We start from the raw sequence: 22,307 nt of genomic DNA, 5'->3' as shown, positions 1-22,307 counted from the left end.
AGCTCATTAGCTGTTGTTATTTCCTGGAGATTCTTCTGAGGGGAATTTTTCCGCTTGGTCATTTTGCATAGTCCCTGGCATGGTGAGGACCTGCAGGGCACTTCCCCTGTGCTGTGGTGTATAACTGGAGTTGGTGGGCGGAGCCGCAGTCAAACCTGATGTCTGCTCCCAGCCCACCGCTGGGGCCACAGTCAGACTGGTGTGTGCCTTCTCTTCCCCTCTCCTAGGGGCGGGATTCACTTTGGGGTGGGGTGGCCTGTCTGGGCTACTTGCCCACTGCCAGGCTTGTGATCTGGCGTCTTAGCTGGGGTGGGTAGGCAAGGTGCACAGGGGCAGGAGGGGCAGGCTTAACTTGCTTCTCCTTAGGTGATCCACTTCAGGAGGGGCCCTGTGGCAGCAGGAGGGAGTCAGATCCGCTGCCGGAGGTTTGGCTCCGCAGAAGCGCAGAGTTGGGTGTTTGTGCGGAGGGATCAAGTTCCCTGGCAGGAACTGGTTCTCTTTGGGATTTTGGCTGGCAGATGGGCGGGGGAGATGGCACTGGCGAGCGCCTTTGTTCCCCACCAAACTGAGCTCTGTCGTCAGGGGCTCAGCAGCTCTCCTTCCCTTTGTCCTCCAGCCTTCCTGCTTTCTGAGCAGAGCTGTTGACTTATGACCTCCCAGTCGCTAAATCGCGTTTGCTGTCAGAACACATTCCATCAGGCCCCTCCACTTTTTGCAAGCCAGACTCGGGGGCTCTGCTTGGCTGGCGAGCCGCCCCTCCGCCCCGGCTCCCTTCCGCCAGTCCGTGGAGAGCGCACCGCCTCGCCGCCCTTCCTACCCTCTTCGGTGGGCCTCTTGTCTGTGCTTGGCTCCGGCGACTCCGTTCTGCTAATCCTCTGGCGGTTTTCTGGGTTATTTAGGCAGGTGTAGGTGGAATCTAAGTGATCAGCAGGAGGCGCGGTGAGCCCAGTGTCCTCCTACGCCGCCATCTTCCCTCTCAATGGCTGGTGGTATTTTGATAGGGATTGCATTAAATGTCTAGATTGTTTTGGGCAAAATAGACATTTTAACAATATTTGTTCTTCCAATCCATGAACATGGAATATTTTTTCATTTCTTTATGTCATCTTCAATTTCTTTCATAAGTGTTTTATAGTTTTTGGATTACAGATATTTTACCTCTTTGGTTAGGTTTGTTCATAGGTATCTTATGGTTTTGCAATTACAATTTGGATTATTCTTTTAATTTCTCTTTTCAGCTGTTTCATTATTGGTGTATAGAAATGTAACAGATTTCTGTACATTGATTTTGTATCCTGCATCTTTCCTGAATTTGTGTATAACATCTTGCAATATTTTGGTGGAATCTTTCAAGTTTTCTATATAGAGTATCATGTTTTCTGCAAATAATGAACATTTTACTTTTTTTCTTGTCAATTTGGATTCTTTTGATTTCTTTTTATTGTCTGATTGCTGTGGCTAGGACTTGCCATACTGTGTTAAATAAAAATGGTGAGATTGGGCATCCCTGTCTTCTTCCTGACCTTAGAGGGAAAGCTCTCAGTTCTTCCCCATTGAGGATGATATTAGCTTTATGTTTTTCATATATGGACTTTATTATGTTGAAGTATGATTCCTCTAACCCTTCTTTGTTACAGGTAACTATCATGAATGAATGTTGTACTTGGTCAAATGCATTTTCTCCACCAATGAAAGGATCATATGATTCTTATACTATCTTTTATTAATATAGTATATCACATAGATTGATTGGCAAATATTGAAACACCCTTGAAGCCCAGAAATAAATCCCACTTGATTATGGTGAATGTACCGTTTGATTCAGTTTGCTAGTATTTTATTGAGACTTTCTGCCTACATGTTCATCAGGGATATTGGCCTATACTCTTTTAGGTGCAGTCTTTATCTGGTTTTGGTATCAGGGTGATGCTAGCTTCATACAATGAATTTGGAAGTTTACCTTCCTTTTCTATTTTTTGGAATAGTTTGAGAAGAATGGGTATTAACTCCTCATTAAATATTTGGTAGAATTTACCTGTGAAGCCATCTGGCTCTGGGCTTTTGTTTTTTGGGAGATTTTTTGATTACTGATTCAGTTTCTTTGCTGGTTTATCACTCTATTCAAGTTTTCTGTTTTCTTCCTGTTTCAGTTTTCATAGTTTATGTTTCTAGGAATTCATCCATTTTTCTAGGTTGTCCAATTTGTTGACATATATTTTTTTCATGATATTCCAATTGTATTTCTGTGGTGTTGGTTGTTGTTTTTCCTCTCCAATTTTTGACTTTATTTATTTGGGTTCTTTCTTTTTTGGTAAGTCTGGCTCTAGGTTTTTCATTTTATTATATTTTTTTAAACAACCAGTTCCTGCTTTCATTGATCTGTTCTATTAGGTTTCTTTGATTCTATATCATTTATTTCTGCTTTAGCCTTTATTATTTACTCCCTTCTGTTTGCTATAGGTTTTGTTTCTTGTTCTTTTTCTAATTCCTTTAGGTGTAAAGTTAAGCTGTTTATTTAAGATTTTTCTTGCCTCTTGAAGTGGACCTGTATTGCTATCTCTTTCCTTCTTAGGGCTGCTTTTGCTGCATCAGAAAGGTTTTGGGCCATTGTGTTTTTATTTTCATTTGTTTCCATGTATTTTTTATATCTTCTTTGATTTCCTGGTTGATCCATTCATTGTTTAGTTTAACACTCATGTATATGCTGAAGTTTAAATAGCATGCTGTTTAACACTCATGTATATGTGGTCTTTCCAATATTTTTCTTATAGTTGACTTAAAGTTTCCTAGCGTTGTGTTCAGAAAATATGCATGATATGATCTCAATCTTTTGGTACTTGGTGAGGCCTGAACTATGACCTGCAGAATGTCCCATGTGCATTTCCAAAGAATGTGCATTCTGCTGTTTTAGAATGGCATGTTTTGAATATATCTGTTAAATCCATCTGATCCAGGGTGTCATTCAAAGCCATTATTTCCTTGTTGATTATCAGCTCAGATGATGTGTCCATTGATGTAAGTATGGGTGTTAAAGTCCTCTACTATTATTGTAGTAGTATCAACGAGTTCCTTTTTTGTTGTTGTTTTATATATCTGACTGTTCCATGTTGGGAGCATAAATATTTACAATCATTAGATCTTCTTGTTGGATTATCCCCTTTATTATAATATAGTGCCTTTCTTCAGTCTTTGATTTAACATCTACTTTGTCCAACATAAGTATTGCTACTCCAGCTTTCTTTTAACATCCATTTGCATGATAAAACTTTCTCCATCCCCTCACTTTCAATCTTAGGTGTCTTTTGGTCTAAAATGAGGGAGCATTTACATGGTTCTTGGGTTTTTTTTAATTCATTCTTACACTCTGTTTTTTTTTTTTTTCTTGGCATGTTTGGTCCATTTACATTCAGAGTAATTATTGATAGATATATATTTAGTGTGATTTCATTATTTGTTTTATTGTTGTTTTGGGAGATACTCTCTGTTCCTTTCTTATCTTTGTCACTTTGGGTCTTTACTTTCCACCTGAAGAGTCCTCTTTAATACTAGCAATGCTGATTTAGTGGTCACAAACTCCTTTAGTTTTTGTTTGTCTGGGGAACTATTTAATTCTCCTTCAATTGTGTGTGATAGCCTTGCTGGATAGAGTATTCATGGCTACATGTTGTTCCCATTCAGCATTTTGAGTGAATCATGCCACTCCCTTCCGGCTTGCCAAGTTTCTGTTAGAAATCTTCACCTAGTCTTATGGGTCTTCCCTTGAAAGTTAGGAACTTCTTTTCTCTTGATGCTTTTAAGATTTTTTAAATTACTTTATTTTTCAAATTTAATTATAATATATCTTGGTGTTGTCCAGCTTTTGTTGATTTTGATGAGACATCTCTGTGCCTTCTGGATCTGGATTTCTGTTTCGTTTCCTAGATTAGGGGAGTTTTAAGCTATGATTTCCTCAAATACATTTTCTGCCCGCTTCTCTCTCTCTTCTTTTTCTGTGACTTATAATGTAAATGTTATTACATTTGATGGAGTCACTGAGTTCCTTAATCTATTCTTGTGTTCCATAAGTCTTCTTTCTCTCTTTTGTTCAGCTTCATTATCTTCCATTATTTTGTTCTTTATATTACTTATTCTTTACTCTACTTCTTCCAGCTTGTGTTTATTGCACAAGCATGTTTCCAATGTCAGTGTTGCATTTTTCGTTTCTGACTGATTATTTTTTAACTCTTTTATCTCTGTGGTAAGGGTCTCCCTGAAGTCCCCTATTCTTTCCTCCAGCTCAGCAAGTATCCTTATGATTGTTGCTTTAAATTTTCCATCAGGCATGTTACTTATATCTGTTTCACTTGGATCTGTGGCTTTGACCTTATCTTGTTGTTTCATTTGGGATAAATCCCTCCATCTTCACAGTTTTTTATAAGTCTCTGTCTTCTTTGCTGTGTTAGACAATCCAGTCATGTTTTCTGTTCCTGAGAGTAATGGCTTTCGGAAGAAGAGGTCATATACTATCCATGGCCTGAAGCATCAGGGAATGACTCTGGTATATGCTGAATGTTTTCTGTTGTGTTTTAAGTGCTTCATCATTCAGGCCAGTCCTCTGCAGACATTCTCCTTGCCTACATTGGTCACTGTTTGGTCCCTGATCTTAATGTAGTGAGGTTTAACTAGGTGTGCTCTGGTCTCTTTGTGAAATGAGACATGATGCTACTTTCAATAGAAATGAAGCCCTGCAGAATGCTCTGGCCAGGAGATGCAATGTGGACAGGGGTTTCTGCTGGTCCTCTAGGGAAGGGGCCCACTATGCTGTCAGTGATACAAGCTAGACCTAGAAGGACAGTACCTCCAGAGCACAGGGGTGAGGGACCTGGTGTAAGCAGGCTAGGAAGCTAGTGTTGGTGCTATGGTGCTTATTGCAGATGGTTCTGTGTTTATGTTGAGGAGTGTGAGTAGGGAGAAATGGCACCAGCTATCTCCCTTGTCCTTGGAAGGTACCTCCATGCATAATGTCTGTGAGGGAAGCACTCTGAGAAGATCAAATAATCTTCCCCTATATGTCCCAGGTGCTTTTCACATAGCTGTTTCCACACTATCAGACTCTGGGGTGTATACTGCCTTCTTTCCAGGAGCAGCGCAGTGCCTTCTGGGCTCTATCCCAGACAAGCTTGCTGACTTTTTTAACTCCAGGCTTTAGGAATATGGTGTGGGCAGGGGTCTGCACTGGTCTTCTTGGTGAAGGGCCTACCAAGCTGGAATTGAGGCAGGTTTGATTGAGAAGGTCAGTTGTTCCAGAGCACAAGAGTGTGGGACCTGGTTTAAGCAAGTTAAGCAGCCAGTGTAGGGCCAAGGTGCCCTCTGTAGTTGGCCCTGTGTTTGTACTGAGTGGCAGATGAGGGAAATGTTGATAGCCAGCTCCTCTGTCCTCAGAGAGGCATCTTCCTGAACTCTGACTCTCATGGAGGTACTCCAAGAAGAGGGAGTAATCTCCCCCTGTGTGCCCCAAGCATTCTTCAGATCACTTTTCCCATGCCATCTGCCCCTTGGTTGTTTGCCTGCCATCTCTCCAAAATTAGGGCAGTACACTCATGTCTGTATCATAGCCAAGCACACCAACATTTAACCCTCCCCCCCACCCAGTTGCAAGAACTCATGAAAATCAGCTCCTCTAATTTTCCCAGTCAATAGCTTTGGGGAAATGTTCTCCTTGTGCATTCCCCTGTGCTCTCCTCTCTCTCTCTTGCCTTTCTTCATGACCATGACCCTTCCTCTCTGCAGCACCTGCCATCTATTTTTTTCTCACAAACCATGTCTCTGCACCTCTACCTTCCTCAATGTGGCTTCTTCTCTGCCTTTAGTTGTGGAGTTTGCTCTGTCAGTCTTCAGGTTGATTTCTGGGGTATTTAGAATGATTTGATAGTTATCTAGCTGTGTTTGAGGGATGAGATGAGCCTAGAGTCCTCCTATTATAACGCCATCTTAGCTCCTCCATGATAGCACCCTTAGTTGCACATGTGTCTATTTCCCTATAATGTTCTGCAGGCCATAAGTACTTTTAGTGTTTTTTTTTTTACTTAATATTTTAATTTTAATTTTAAAAATTATTTTTTAAAGTTTATTTATTTTTGGTAGAGAGAGAGATAGGGAAGGAAAAACAGAGAGAGAAGGAGAAAGAGAATCCCAAACAGGTTCTGCACTGTCAACTCAGAGCCTGACGTGGGTCTCTAACTCACAAACCATGAGATCATGATCTGAGGTGAAATCAAGAGTCAGATGCTTAACCAACTGAGCCACCCAGGTGCCCCATTACTTAATATTATTTTAAATGCATGTATATTTTTTAACCTGCCCCAAATCTTTGTCAGTTCATGTGTAATATTTACTGGTTAAGTGCTTATAAAAATTGGTTTGCTTATTCTTTGTGCTGGGTCCGAGTATTTGCTATTAAGAAGCATGTTTTTGTTCTGATTGTTTTTCCTATTTTGGGGAGGGGTTAATTCCCTTGGGCTTATTCCCCAACGTGGATCAACTGGATCAATAAGTATAAACTATGCCTTATGTATGATTTTGCATCCACGTTTTCCAGAATTCTTTATGGCTATATAGACAGAATTAGCCTGGTGTACAGTGCTACTAGCAATGTGTAAGTGCATCCATGTCATAAACTCCTGCCAGAACCATTTCATAAATAATTATGTATATTTATTTTGTACTGACTGACCTGGAAACCAGAGACATAGGGGCACGGAGGCAAGTTGGAATACTGCTACCATAGTCAAAGTCTAAGTAAAAAAGACCTGAGTTTTGGTAATTACAAAACTAACAGATTCAAATTCATTATAAAACATTGGCTAAGTGCCTATTATGTGCCAGGCCTGTACTAAATATATTAGTGCTTTTTTTTTTAAGTTTATTTACTTTGAGACAGAAAGAGAGAGGAGCAATAACACATGCATATGAGTGGGGGACAGGCAGAGAGAGAATCCCAAGCAGGCTCTGCACTGTCAGTGCATGGCTGAACTGTGAGGTCATAACCTGAGCTGAAATCAAGAGTCAGGTGCTTAACTGACTGAGCCACCCGGCACCCAAGTACCTAATTAATTTTTTTTTATCTCTGTAAGTTAAAGTATTATTGGTCTTCATTATATGATGAGGAAACTAAGAATTATCAAATTGATGTAACATACCCTAGGTCACACAAATAGAAGTTCTAGAGCTGGGTTTCAAACATAGACTTTCTGAAGAATTAAGCTGCTGGAAGAATGAAAAGCAAAACAAAACAAAAACAAACAAACAAACAAACAAAGCAAAACCAAAATCAACCAAGCAAAAAAAAAAAAAAAGATAGAAAGAAAGGAAAACAAATGCATAGTTGTTAATGACCAAAAGTAAGTGGGGGCCAAGGGAGGTAGCCAAGATAACTCCAATATTGGGTGCCTGTTCATGAATAGTGTTCCAATTGGCTAACCACTCAAGTTCTTGGTGGTGTTCTCTTTCAGGAGACTCTGACAGTTTCAACAAAGTGCGGCCTCTAGGAGAAAAGCCAACCATTGTCCGTCCTCCAGTGAGGCCTCCAGATCCTCCGTGCCGGGCAGCTACTCCCCAAAAGCCAGAACCAAAGGCAGATATTGTGGTTAGCAATGCAGGGGGAATCTCATCGTCTGTGTAAGTAGAGTTGTTCCTCATCCTTGACCTAAAGGTCATGTTAGGCCATCAGGAGTTCTTTCAGGATCACCATTATGATTATGAAGAGTATACAGTCTACAACCCCAGGGCTTAGTTCACTTAATAGTCTAGGGAAATGTCACAGACAAGCCCTGTTTGGCGTGTTGCACTCATCACTCAAGGCTGACAGATTTCACTAAAACTGCCCTGATCTCTGTAGGGTGATAAGATTACCTTCTGTTTTCATGTTCCCTTTGGAATTTTTTTTGTATTTTCTTGTTATTGCTACTGGTTTTTAAAGTAATTTAACGAACAGATTTATTTATTGTACTTGTGCCTTTAGGCTTTTTTTTAATATCAAGGGTATGATTTTTAAAAATCTCCCAAAATGGGGGCACCTGGGTGGCTCAGTTGGCTGGGCGTCCGACTTCCGCTCAGGTCGTGATCTCGCAGTTTGTGAGTTCAAGCCCCATGTCAGGCTCTGTGCTGACAGCTCAGAGCCTGGAGCCTGCTTCGGATTCTGTGTCTTCCTGTCTCTATGCCCCTCCCCTGCTCATGCTCTGTCTCTCTCTATCTCAAAAATAAATAAAACATTTTTAAAAATCTTCCAAAATGTCTCAGATTCTCCAGAGAACCTCTTGCAAAGTAGGAACTGAGCTGATTTCTAGCAGTTTTTCCTGAGGTGGGACTGGAAGCCAAGGAACCAGGCATAGAGTGGCTAAGGTAGGAGCATAGCAGCTCTCACAGATCAGCCTTTCATGGCCACAGTTAGCCTAACTGGTCTCTCTTCAGCCAGTGCTTGGGATCCCTCTCATATACTGCCTCCTGTATTCCTTTTTCTCATGTTTCTTGTTTTCTATAATTGTAAAATGGGGGAAATAGGAAAAAGAAAGACTCTACCATGTTAATTAAGTAGCTAAGTGTATTTACAAAAATGGCAAAAATTTATACTTTGAAACCAAAGACTTGTTTCACTTATTTCTCACAAGAATAGCCTGAACCAACAACATACTCAGACCATTCTGAACCAAGGGAAAGCAAAGGGCATTAGGCATAGCCTTGCAGTAGCTTACGGTCTCTGAGTCATTTCACATTCTGATGCTTGGGTTTCTTCTCAGACCCAGGTCCTTTGCAAGCTAAGGCAGACCCTTCAATTGGTGCCCATCTGGTTTATAGTTTTTGTGTTGCTCATTGTCTATTGGTTCTCATATGTATTCCAGAGAAACTCATGGGACTTGATTGGCTTCTGTTTGCAGGGTGGCTTCCAGGACCAGGTTCTTTGAAACAGCTTCCCGAAAAACAGGAAGGTAAGACATATAAGTGACAGAAGAAGAACCAAGTTACTTTTTATTTAATGGATCATGAGCATTTCATTTCCTCTCTTACATTCTGTTTTTCTGTTTCTCTGTAGCTGTCTCTGTCTCTCTGTCCCTTTCTCCTAGTTCTCTCTGTCTCCTCATCTCTCACCCTGCATATTTGTCTTTGTCTATATACATGTGTGTTTCTCTTTGTTACTCTATTTGTCTCTCTCACACTTTCTTTCTCTCTGTTTTTGTCATTCTCAGTCTCTTTCTCTCTTTGTGTTTTTCTACTTATATCTCTGTTTCTGTCTTTGTCTCTCTGTCTCCTATCTGTATATTTTACTCTTTTTCTGTCTTTCTCCATGTCTCTCTTTCTTTGCCTATCTCTGTATCTGTTGTGCCATTGAGTCTCTGGCACTGTTTTCCATTTCTTCTTCCTCCTCCTCCTCCTCCACCTCCTCCTCTTCTTTTCTTCTCTTTTCTTTTCTCTCTCTCTCTCTCAGACGCAGATATGAAAACAGTACTCACATACTAAGTAACACTACAAAAAATATTACACTCAACGTAAGTCTTTTTTTTTTGTTAGTTTACTTATTTAGACTCTATTATATTCTAAAAGAGCAGCTGATAGGAATACACATAATGTAACACTCTAACATAAGCAGCCTTAGAATAAGCAAACATTAGGTGGTATGATATAAATCACCTGGAAAAAACTGAGGGAACAAAAACAAGTAGATTTTCCTTCGACTCCAGACCCACTGAAACAGAATCTCCAGGAGTGGGGCCTGAGTATGTTTCTTTTTTCTCTTCTCTTCTCTTATCTTTCCTCTTTCTTCTTTTTTCTTCCTTTACTTTCCTTTTACTTCCTTTCTTTCTTCTTTCTTTCTTTCTTTCTTTCTTTCTTTCTTTCTTTTCCTTCCTTCCTTCCTTCCTTCCAGTTTGTTTTTAAAACTTCTAAGATATTGATACAGATTGTCCAGAGTCTGGCATCTGAGACCCTTTAGGCTATAACATCTACAGAAATGGCTGCATAGCCTTTAGGGACTCTTTTGTGAGCTTGCTCCATGTTGCTTATCAGAGAGTTTGAAATTGTGCTTCCTGATGGGTGATAAGAGTATAGCTTTTCTAGGTGGTCAGTTAAAAGAAAAATGTGCCAACACTGGAGTTGGGGTATGCTTAACACTATCTAGTCAATGCTGTGAGACCTAACTCACCAGTACATGACCCTGCACAGCAAGTCACCCTAGTTCTGCTTGGCAGTCAGCCATTAGACCAGACCAAATTTTCCTTTGAGAATAATTTACCATTTATTCTACCATAACAGATAAAAATGATGTTACAGTCCCAGGTTTCTCTTCCAATACAATAAAATTTTTACCTAGGATGTTTTTAAAACAGGCTTAGTCAAATGTCCCTCTTGAAAAAAAAAATAAGAGAGAGAGAGAGAGAGAGAGACAGAGACAGAGAGACTCTTAATATAGCACCTGCCTGTGAGCAGGATCACATCCTATTTCCTTGGTGATTCTTCCTCCCTCCCTAGAATAAGCCATATGAGAAATAACTACCAAGGAAATGTAATGAAGTAAACTAGAATTAACAGAATGAAATGGGTACATCTAAAGGAAAGCTTTTTTTACAGGGTACTTGAATGATTCAGTGGGTTAGGCATCCAACTTTGGCTCAGGTTGAGCATCCAACTTTGGCTCAGGTCATTATCTCAAGGTTCTTGGGTTCAAGTGCCACGTTGGGCTCTGTGCTGACAGCTCAGAGCCTGGAGTCTGCTTTGGATTCTGTGTCTCCCTCTCTCTCTGCCCCTTTTCTACTCACACTCTGCCTCTCTCACTCTCAAAAATAACATTAAAACATTTTTTTAAAGGAAAACTTTTTTAGAGGAAGTGATACCTAAGTTAGAGCTTAAAAGATGAGTAGAAATACACCAAAACATATAAAGAATTCATTGGTAGCCTTGGACAGGGAACCGAGACAATGAGAGAGAATTTGTAAGAGGCATGAACAAAGTTCAGTAGAATCTTGAAGGCAGGCCATCTTCTAAAAGGAAAGTATAGCCAAACTGATGTTGAAAGTATGGAAACATTGTCTGAGGTACTGTCACTACTGGCTGAGCTATGTCAGCTATGTCAGCTACTGCTCAGGGAATTCCTGGACCAACTTACAACATGAGAGGGCTGTAGCCAAACCAGGCAGTTCAGGCTAGAGAACAACTCTACTTATCCTATGTTTAGCCTTCTGAAACCTAGATTTAATTCTGTACTTTACCTCCAGATACCATCTTGGCAGAGGTGTGGGCAACACCAAAATGGATACACCTATCCTCCAGTGTGTCATGAGCCATAGAGACATACTCTGTATCCACATGTTCCTCACATTTAGTATCCACGTAGAAAAAACAACACTTCTGTCTAGGCTCTCACCTTGTAACCCCCATTTGTACTAGTACATCTACATCAGTACCATCTATACATTGTTGAAACTCTTCTCTCATCTCTGATGAAAATAATCATCTGTTTATCCTTTGTTTATCCTCCTTTTTGCTTCCCATTTGTACCCCTGACTGTAGCCTGACATTTGAATCACCTCACTTCCTCATTCATCTCCTTTCCATAACCAATAAAAAAATTAAATCTCAAATGACAGTGAGAAGTGGTTCATCAAGAAGAGAAGGGAGGGGAAGATAGTTCAGCAAGGCAGACAGCTTATGCAAGACAAGTTCAGTAAGTCATTAGTGTTACAATTTGGCTACAATGTGGGGGTGAGAAGAGGGAAACTTACTTGGAGGTGAGGCCATAAAGATACTTTGGGGCCAGACTTTAAAGACATTATATGACATACAAAGGGTTTTTGTCTTTATACTATACTCTATGATGAGTCATGGAACTTTTAAACATGACAATGCATAGTCTGAGATGACTGAATTGTAAAAAAATCATTCTAGTAGTACTGAGAAAGATAGATGGGAGAGTAAAGACTGGAGATAGAGAGACTAATTAGGAGGATAATCATCATGGCAACAGTTAATGAGGCCTTAACCTATGACATTGCCAATACAATGGAATAAAATGGACAGTTTTGAGATAGACACAATGAGACCTTGCTGATTTTTCAAACATGGAGCATTGGAGAAGGATTAAAAGGGGGTAAAAGTCTATTCTAGAAAATTAAGTGTATGATAACAATAATGAGTCATGGAGGAACAACTTTTGTGGGAAAGTGTTGCTCCCCTCAATTTTGGACACAGTGATTTTAAGACCCTGCGGAATATCAAGAAAGAAATATCCAGTGGGGGTTGAGAGGAAGATAGGAGCAGAGTAGGAGGACCTGCGGCTCACCCATCCCACAAACACAACTAGATAACTAAAAATCATCCTAAATGCCCCCAGAAATAGACAGGAAGACTGACAGAACAAACTCTACAAATAAAGGTAGGAAATAGTCCACACTGAAGAAGGTAGGAAGTGTGGAGAGGGCGTTTAGGGGAGAAATGGATCGCTGGTATGTGCAGGGGAGGGATCAGTGATCACAGAGAAGGGCAAGAGATAGAGGATCACAGAAGAATGCACAAGGAGAACATTTCCGCAGGGTTGTTGGCTTGGAAAATGAAAATGGCTGAATTTTTTGAGTTCTTGCAACAAGTGGGGCTTAAAGCATGTAGTTTTAAGGGAGAGTGGACTTTGCTGTGATAGAGGCTGGGAGGCACTGCGCTGCTCCTATAAAGAAGGCAGTATACACCCCCAAGTCTGATAGTGTGGAAACAGCTATCTGAAAAACACCTGGGACATATGGGGGAAGATTATTTGCTCCTCTCAGAGTGCTTCCCTCAGAGTCAGTGTGCATGGAGGCACCTCTCCAAGGACAAGGGAGATAGCTGGTGCCATTTCTCCCATTCACACCCCTCAGCATAAACGCAGAGCCACCTGCAATAAGCACCATAGCACCAACACTAGCTTCCTAGGCTGCTTACACCAGGTCCCTCACCCTGTGCTCTGGAGGTACTGCCCTTCTAGGTCAAGCTTGTATCAGGCACAGCATGGTGAGGCCCTTCCCTAGAAGACCACCAGAAACCCCTGTCCAGTTTGCATTTCCTGACCAGAGCATTCTGCAGGGCTTCATTTCTATTGGAAGTAGCATCATGTCTCATTTCACAAGCACACCAGAGCACACCTAGTTAAACCTCACCACATTAAGACCAGGGACCAAACACTGTCCAATGTAGGCAAGTAAAATGTCTGCAGGGGACTGGCCTGAAGGATGGAGCACCTAAAACACAATAGAAAACATGCAGCACACACAAGAGACACTCTGTAAAGCTCCAGGCCATGGACAGCGTGGGGCGAAGGGAGGGGGGGTTCATGTTCACTTCTGGAGCAAGAGCTCACTGCTGATCTGGCTTTCAGTCATACTTTCCCTAGTAAAAAAAGACACCTGCAGGTCTCAGAGAAGCGGCACTTGGTATAAGCAGCTCAAGCCTCTGCTGTGTGGGCTATGCCACTAGCTGTTGTCCCTCATTGCTCATATGATGGATGTAAAATGGTGTTAGCCCACTCTCTTTCCCAGCGAGGTGACTTTGTTTCCACTTCTTTTCAGAAAGCCCTCACAGAAGAGTGAACAATCTCCCCTCTTGTGTCCCAGGCTTCCATCAGATCCCTACCTTCATCCTATTTACTGGCCTTCTGTCCACCCAGCAGTGCAGTGCTGCTGTGTTTTATCTCAGGCGCACAGCTGGGTTTCAAAACTGCAAATTTTAGGGACTTGGTGTGGCAGGGACCCACACTGATTCTCTAGGAGGGACTCACTGCTTTCTGCTGGTACCAGTTTGTCCCAGAAAAATAGTCACATGATCACACAGGGGCTTGGATTTTATGGTAAAGTTCAACAAAAAGCCCTCATCCAGGTTAGCTGCCCTCAGCAGCCTTTATGTTAATGAATGGGACAGCTCAATGGTGCTCACTGGCTCTTTTGTCCCTTGAGAGGCAGTGCCACCTCTTCCAAATGCAGTCCAAGAAGAAGAACTTTCTCTCTCAGTTTAACCCAGGAGATCCTCAGAGAACACTGACTACTTTCTGGCTTTTGGTCTCCTTCTCCACAGGAGCAACACTATACCCACCAGGCTTGACCCTGATGATGGTGCAGACTTCTAAAACTTCAGACTATCAGCTTGGCTGCTTGTAAAAACTGGCTATAATAAGCTCCTCTTGTATTCTCAAGTCACTGGTTTTGGGGAAGTGTTTTTCTTCTGCAACCCCCTTGCATACTGCTTTCATTTGTCCTCTCTCTCTCTTTCCCTTTGTCTATTTCTCCTCTCTCTGTGATCAGGGCTCCCTCCTCTCTGCAGCACCCACGATTCTTTTCTAGCCCCCAAATCACATCTCCAAACCTCCTACCTTCCATAATATTGCCTCTTTTCTCCCTCTAGTTGTGTAGTTTGTTCTCTCAGTCCTCAGATGGATTTCCTGGGTGTTCAGAATGATTTGATAATTACCTATCTATGTTCAAGGGATGAGGCAAGCATAAGATCCTCATACTACTCTGCCATCTTAACTCCTCTTATTAATTAATAAAATTGGTAAGCCTCTAGCCAGGCTTACCAAAAAGAAAAGAGAAAAGACACAAATAAAATCACAAATGATAGAGGAAAAATAACAACCAACACCACAGAAATATAAACAGTTAGAATATTATGAAAAACTATATGCCAACAAATTGGACAAACTGGAAGAAATGGATAAATTCCTAGAAACATATAAACTACCAAAAATGAAACAGGAAGAAATAGAAAACTTGAACATACTGATAATCAGCAAAGACATTGAATCAGTAATCAAAAATCTCCCAGCAAACAAAAGTCCAGGGCCAGATGGCTTCATGGAGAAATTCTACCAAACATTAAAGAAAGAATTAATACCTATTTTTCCACAAACTGTTCCAAAAAATAGAAAAAGAAGGAAAACCTAGGAAGTCATTCTATAGGACCACAACATTACCTGAATACCAAAACCAGAATAAGACTCCACTAAAAGAGAAGTACAGGCCACTATCCTTGATGAAGATGGATGCAGAAATTCTCAATAAAATACTAGCAAACCAAATCTAACAGTACATTAAAAGAATCATTCACCACAATCAAGTAGGATTCATTCCTGGGCTTCAAAGGTAGTTCAATATTCACAATTCAATCAATACTGTATACCACATTATTAAAAGAAATAATAAGAACTATATGATTTTTTTTCAATAGATGCAAGGAAAGCATTTCACAATGTACAACATCATTCATTAAAAACCCTCAAGAAAAGTTGGGTTACAGGGAACATATCTCAACATAATAAAGGCCATACAAGAAACCCACAGCTAATATCCTCTATGGGGAAAAACTGAGAGCTTTTCCTCTGTGGTCAAAAATTAGGGATTCCACTCTCACCGTTATTTAACATAGTACTGGAAGTTCTACCCCCAGCAAGCACACAGCAAAAAGAAATAAAAGACAACAAAATCATCATCAAAGAAGCCAAACTTCCACTCTTTGCAGATGACATGATACTCTGTATAGAAAACTCAAAAGACTGCTACACAAATTCAATATAGATGCAGGATACAAATTCAACATACAGAAATCTGTTGAATTTATATGCACCAATAATGAAGCAGCTGAGAGAGAAATCAAGGAATCAATCCCATTTACAATTTCACCAAAAACCATAAGATACATAGGAATAAACTTAACCAAAGAGGTAAACAGTCTGTACTCTGAAACTATAAAACACTGATGAAAGAAATTGAGGACACAAAGAAATGGAAAAACATTCCATGTCCATGGATTGGAGGAACAAGTATTGTGAAAATGTCTATATTACCCAAAGCAATCTACACATTTAATGCAATTCCTATCTAAATACCACCAGCATTTTTCAGAGAGCCAGAACAAACAATCCTAAAATTTGCATGGAACCACAAAAGACCCTGAATGGCCAAAGCAACCTTGAAAAAGAAAAGAAAATCTGCTAGTATCACAATTCTGGAGCTTAAGTTATATTACAAATCTGTAGTGATTAAGATAGTATGGTACTGGCACAAAAATAAACACGTAGATCAATGGATCAGGGATCAGAATAGAAACCTCAGAAATGAACCCACAGCTATATGGTCAATAAAACAGGAAAGAATTTCCAATGTGAAAAAGACAGTCTCTTCAACAATCAGTGTTGGGGAAACTGGACAGCAACATGCAAAATAGTGAAACTATACCACTTTCTTACACCATACACAAAAATAAACTCAAAATGGATCAAAGACCTAAATGTGAGAGAGGAAACCATTAAAATCCTAGAGGAGAACACAGGCAGTAACCCCTTTGGCATCAGCCATAGCAACTTCTTACTAGATATGTCTCCTGAGGCAAGGGAAATAAAAAATAAACTATTGGGACTTCATCAAAATAAAAACCTACACGGTGAAGGAAACAATAAACAAAGCAAAAAGGCTGAAAAAGAGCCTACTGAATGGGAGAAGATATTCGCACATATCATATCTGATAAAAATTAGTATCCAAAATATATTTTAAAAAACTTATGAAACTCAACACCCAAAAAATGAATAATACATTTAAAAAAGTGGGCAGAAGATAGGAATAGACACTTTTCCAAAGAACACATACATATGGTCAACATATGCATAAAAATATGCTCAATATCACTCAACATCAAATGGAAATCAAAACTACAGTGAGATATCACCTCACACATGTCTGAATCAACAACACCAGAAACAACAGGTGTTGAAGATGTGGACAAAGGGGAACCCTCATGCAATTTTGGTGGGAATGCAAACTGGTACAGCCACTCTGGAAAACAGTATGTGGGTTCATCAAATGGTAAGAATAGAACTACCCTATGATCCAGCAAATGCACTACTAGGTATTTGTCCAAAGGATACAAAAATACTGATTCGAAGCGGCACATGCACTCCAATGTTTATGGCCGCATTATCAACAATAGCCAAATTATGGAAAGAGCCCGAATGTCCTTCAACTGATGAATAAATAGATAATGAAGAGATGGTATATATAGAATGGCATATTACTCACCTATATAAAGGAATTAAATCTTGGCATTTGCAACAACATAGTTGGAGCTGGAGAGTATTACAATAAGAGAAATAAGTCAGAGAAACACAACTACCATATGATTTCACTAATATGTGGAATTTAAGAAAACAAGCAAAGGGGGGAGATTGGAGATAGAGAGACAAATGATGAAACAGACTTAATTATAGAGAACAAACTGGTGGTTACCAGAAGAGAAGGGGGTAGGGGATGTTGTAAATACATTGTGGGGATTAAGGAAACACTTGTGATGAGCACCAGGTGTTTTATGGAAATGTTTAATTACTGTATTGTACACCTGAAATTATTATTATACTGTGTGTTAGCTAACTGGAATTTAAATAAAAAATAAAAAAAGAAATGTCCAGTAGGTAACTGCAACTTAGACTAGTAGTTGAGGTTGAATCCACAGAGATTTAGGGGTAGAACTGTTGAATACAGCCACTGTGCAACTTCACGGGACATTTACATATACTACGATGTGAATAGTGGCCCCTTGGTGGGTTCTCAGTATTTGGTGGTGATTTAAACCATGAATGGGAGTAAGATCACTCAGGAAGTAGATATAAATAGACTTAGGAAAGGACAGAAAAACAATGCTATGGAAATAGCCCTATTGTCATTCTATCTATTGTCTGGGATGTTCTGGCAAAACTATATAGGCCTTCATTCTTTAGGATTGTCTCTTCCCTCCAGCTCTTCCCAGACAAGGCTAAGTTAGTATGGATCTAAGCATATTAAGGGGCTGGGGAAAGTTGGTTGGGTCTTTAAGGCAAAGGGTGATTAATGTTTTGAATGGCATTTGCCATTCTACCTTGTCCTTATCCCTATGAGAGATAATCACAGAATACAGGTTTTGGTCTTGGGCCAGTTTCTCTGGGCTCCCCTAGCTTCCCATTGCCTAAACACTAAAAGGATTATTCTGACACCTGAGAGATGTCTTTGTATTTAGGTTACTGGGCTTTCTAAAACTGCCGAGAGGCATCCCAACTTATAAGCATAGATCTAGATGCTTTGAAACATTTGGATGGATTACTTCCCATTTTTCAGATGGACTCTTTGACACTGGCCTGGAAGGGTCACCCATCCCCTTGCTTTGCCTTTCCGGTTCTGATTTCTAGAGACTTAGTGACATATTTTTCCTCCTTTACCCACAGTTCTCAAGGAAGACTTCCTGGAGATGAGAGTTGAGGCCTCAGGTATGTATTCTTCACCCCTGATTACAAAACCTTATTAAATATAAGCCTTCTTTATGGAATTTGAACTTTTGAGGACTTTAGTCTTGAGGGTCCAGAGGGTAGGAGCTCCCTCCCTGTCTCAGTTCATAACCCTTATATTTACTGCCTTCTAATTCTGAGGTTCCCTGTGTTTTTAAGTCTCCTTCCTCTTTCCTTCCTTTCTCCTCCAACCAAACTACAGCATGGTTTTACAAGTTGCCTTTGGATAAAGTTCATTAGAAATCCTAGAATGTGACATTTGGGGCAAGTACATTTCATTCTCTTAGCCTCAATTTCCCAATCTGTACAATGAAAAGTTTGGAACTGTCTAACTCTGACATTCTTTCGGTCTATAAGAAAATCAGTAAGCTCTCTTTTGGTATTATAGCAAGTACCATGAGTCCACTTCAGTATCATGTAGAGACTTGGCAGCTTTAGAACAAATAACTATTTAAGTCCTACCCCCAAAACCTTTATCCTTAGTCCTGTATATTTGTTTAATGCAAAATACTTCCACTTCCATTATGCAAAATACTTTCACTTCCATTATTTTATTTGATCCATATCAAATGCCAAAATAAGGAGAATAATATGTATTTTAACTCAGCCAATAAAGGAACTGAGGTTCAGGGGCGCCTGGGTGGCTCAGTCAGTTAAGCATCTGACTGTTAATTTCAGCCCAGGTCATGATCTCATGATTTATGAGTTTGAGCCCCACATCAGTCTCCTTACTGACAGTGCAGAACCTACTTGAGAGTCTCTCTATTAGCCCTTCCCCTGCTCTCTCTTTCTCTCTCAAAATAAATAAATAAACTTTAAAAAAGGAACTGAGGTTCAGAGGGGATAAGTAACTTGGTAAGGTCACAAGAGTCACAGAGATCATGGAATTTTTTTTTCTCTACCAAGGAGTTCTAATTGGCTATCAGATTTCTGGCATGACATTAACCAATATAAACATAAATGAGATCTGGGTATCTGAAGAAGAACTTTCCATTTGTCTCCTAGCCTTCTTTTTCTTCTTATCACTGCCAGTCCTATGTGGTCCATGGGTTGATAAGCTTTTCCTTAGCAGCCCTCATGGAGATGAAGTCCCAGAAAATCAGTTCAGTTATTGTAGTGCCATAAATGCAATGGCTACTCTAGGTGGGTAACCTCAGAGGTATCAGGATTCATCTCCTGTGGACTTTTAGGGAATAAGTGTTGAGGTCAAATGGACACTGTTTCCAGTCCTGATTATAGCACCATCTTAGGCCTGTCTCAAAGGATCTGAGTTGTAAGGGCCTTTTCCTAGCCAGCCTCTGTTGCTCAGAAGATTAGCTACCAATTATATGTTTAGCTACCCAACAAGAGAGGTGTCACTCCTCAGTGGCTGGTAAGTACTTGACCAGTTCTAGCTAATTACCTACTCTCTTCTTTCCTTTTTAGGTTTTGAAATCCTTGGTCTCAGAGGATCCTCCACAGGTTCTGGAAGGGTCTTCTTCAAACCCTTGTGTGTTGAGTCATTTTGTGCTGAGGAGAGCAGCTTCTTCCTGGCCTTGCACCTTCAGGCTCTAGGATGCTATAAAATAAGGGGCACATGTCTTAGACACAGTTTTATTTCTCCTATGTATTCTGTCTTCATTCCCTCTGAAGATCTATGTTGAGCTACTATATGACTGTGAATGGCTGAACACCCTCAAGCCAGACTGCAGAAACCAAGCTATCTACTGACCTGAGTTGAAGAAAGGAGCTTAGTTTTCAGCTCTTCTCTGAATTTTACGGCCTCCTCAGAAGACCATGGAACTCTGAAAGATTTTGGACTAAAGACTGATCTCAGAGGTCTTACCCTAAAGTAGAAGCTACTTGAGTTGGGGGCCATTGCCCACTGTAGAAGAGTAGGAATGTTTGCTGAACATTGGAGAATATTAACATGTCTCTTACTAAGGATAAGGAGGCTGGTACTAGGTTGGAGTTCTGGCACTGCAGTATATTACCAAGAACCTGTCTGCTCCTATTGGGCCAGACAGCATGAGTGATGCCAAACACAACCTCTTCATATGGACTCAAAAAGTGGCCTTCCTGTTTTTACATATAGCCACATAGGACAAATCTACAAAGAATATTTTGCATGTTGAAGCCTAGGTTTGTTTGAGTTGTTTTTCCTGTTTTTTTTTTTCCTGACAGCTTCATTTCCAACCAATTAAGAAAGATACAAAAGCTGAAAAATAGTTCTTTTAAAAATGCAGGCTGTATTTGTCCTGCACAAGTTCCATTCCTGGGTCAAATACTGGGAAAAATTGTTAAGATGGATTGAGTCCAGGCAGCTGGCACTATTGCTTCATGTTTGCCTTATGCAGATAAACAAGCTCTTTTATCTCCTCCAAGAAACAACTCCTATCCCAGTGTCCGTGGATTCAGAAACTCCACGAAGCTTCTGAAATGGTATGCATAACTCCATGACAATGTGCCTTTTCTGGGGAGATGGTCCATAGCATTCTACTGAATTTCAGATGGACCTGTGACCCAATAAAGGTTAAGAACCACAGCACTTGAGATAAAAGATTCTATTTACAACCCATAAAGTATATGATTGGAAGAGCCTTCCAAAATTATTTATTCTAACTGCCTAATTTACCTTTGGAGAAACTGAAACAATGCAAGTTATTAGCCAGGTCTAAACAAGATCCTAGGTCCCTGGGTTCCTGTGCAAGTTTCTTTCCATTTTACAACACTTGTCTTTATGATTGGTGGCTTTAGTGGTCATCATTTTGAGTGTTTGGTTTTTACCCTCTTTACTGAATCCCACATATTTTTCATCAAGTGGAAAACTTTAAGACATAAGCTCCTGGTGTTCCATTTGCCATCTCAGTCATTGGAAAAGTACTAAAACACAACTGGTTTATTGAGTAGTCAAAAATCTGAGTAAACATCTCTGAGTCTTGTTTGTTGATGGGAGGCTGCTGGAGAAAGTGTCATTGCTTGTGTTCCCATGCAGGTGTCTAGACCATAGCCTGTCTTTAGAGTCTGTATATTTATAATGTGACCAAGTGTGACAGAAAGGATTTTCCTACTTGGACCCTTCTAGCAAGACCCTGACTATGGAACTGAGAGAGAAGCATAGACATGGGTGGGAAGAGGGGAAGGAGAGAAGGAAGGAGAGGGAGATGGATGAAGGGGAAAAGAGAGAAACACACATTCTCAAACCGACTCTGAGATGCCTTTGAAACAGTGTTACTGAAAGGTGATAGTCACTTTCAAGACTGAACTCAACATGGTTTATTGGTGAATTAGTAACATGTAGGCTAAACACACTGAGAGCCCTTGTGGAAGTTATTGAGTGGAAACTTGATGCCATTCCCAATAGACATGCCCAAGTAGCCACATAAAACTCTCTCAGCTCTACCCAGTCTCAAAGACCAAGTTAATTAGAACCAGTAGCAAGAAAGCCAAGTAGCCATCATTCTACCTGCTACTCACCCCCAAAGGAATTTTCTGTGAGACTACTGGCCTCACCCAGGAAGTTCTTGTTGAGCCCTGGTCTCAGAGCTGTGGCGTCTTTGCTCTGCCCCCATTAGATGAATGATTAAAGCAAGCGGGTGTGTAGATTTTGGCCACATATTGAAAGATTATTGAGAACCAGAGAAAGCCACTGCAGTCCCAGTTGAATAGGTGTCCAAGAAATGTGACCATGAGATTGCTGTGTGTTTTCTGGGACATATATAGATCAAGACCCTGAGGAGAGAGGGAAGATGGTCGCTTAGGAGGACGCTGGGCTTACCGCGCGTCCTGCTGATCACTTAGATTCCACCTACACCTGCCTAAATAACCCAGAAAACCGCCAGAGGATTAGCAGAACGGAGTCGGCGGACCCAAGCGCAGACGAGAGGCCCACAGAAGAGGGTAGGAAGGGCGGCAAGGCGGTGCGCGCTCCACGGACTGGCGGGAGGGAGCCGGGGCGGAGGGGCGGCTCGCCGGCCAAGCAGAGCCCCCGAGTCTGGCTTGCAAAAAGCGGAGGGGCCTGACGGACTGTGTTCC

The 22,307-nt window shown here is 40.7% G+C and overlaps 1 protein-coding gene across 1 annotated transcript in view; it reads left to right on the top strand.

Moving 5' to 3' along the window:
- The window catches only part of LOC121025272 (oligophrenin-1-like), a 180,632-nt gene extending 160,801 nt beyond the window's left edge, over nt 1–19,831 (top strand). The window contains exons 4-7 of the mRNA XM_040467746.1: nt 7,491–7,656; nt 8,913–8,963; nt 18,234–18,275; nt 19,719–19,831. Of these exons, the coding sequence (XP_040323680.1) occupies nt 7,491–7,656; nt 8,913–8,963; nt 18,234–18,267 (251 nt within the window). The 3' untranslated portion in view covers nt 18,268–18,275; nt 19,719–19,831. The remainder of the gene's footprint in view (nt 1–7,490; nt 7,657–8,912; nt 8,964–18,233; nt 18,276–19,718) is intronic.
- Nucleotides 19,832–22,307: the final 2,476 nt, after the last annotated feature.

Source organism: Herpailurus yagouaroundi, unplaced genomic scaffold, assembly GCF_014898765.1.
Source record: "Herpailurus yagouaroundi ecotype Mexico unplaced genomic scaffold, PumYag 67569, whole genome shotgun sequence".
In the NCBI taxonomy this organism is placed as follows: domain Eukaryota; kingdom Metazoa; phylum Chordata; class Mammalia; order Carnivora; family Felidae; genus Herpailurus; species Herpailurus yagouaroundi.
This window is presented reverse-complemented; position numbering and strand designations above follow the sequence as displayed.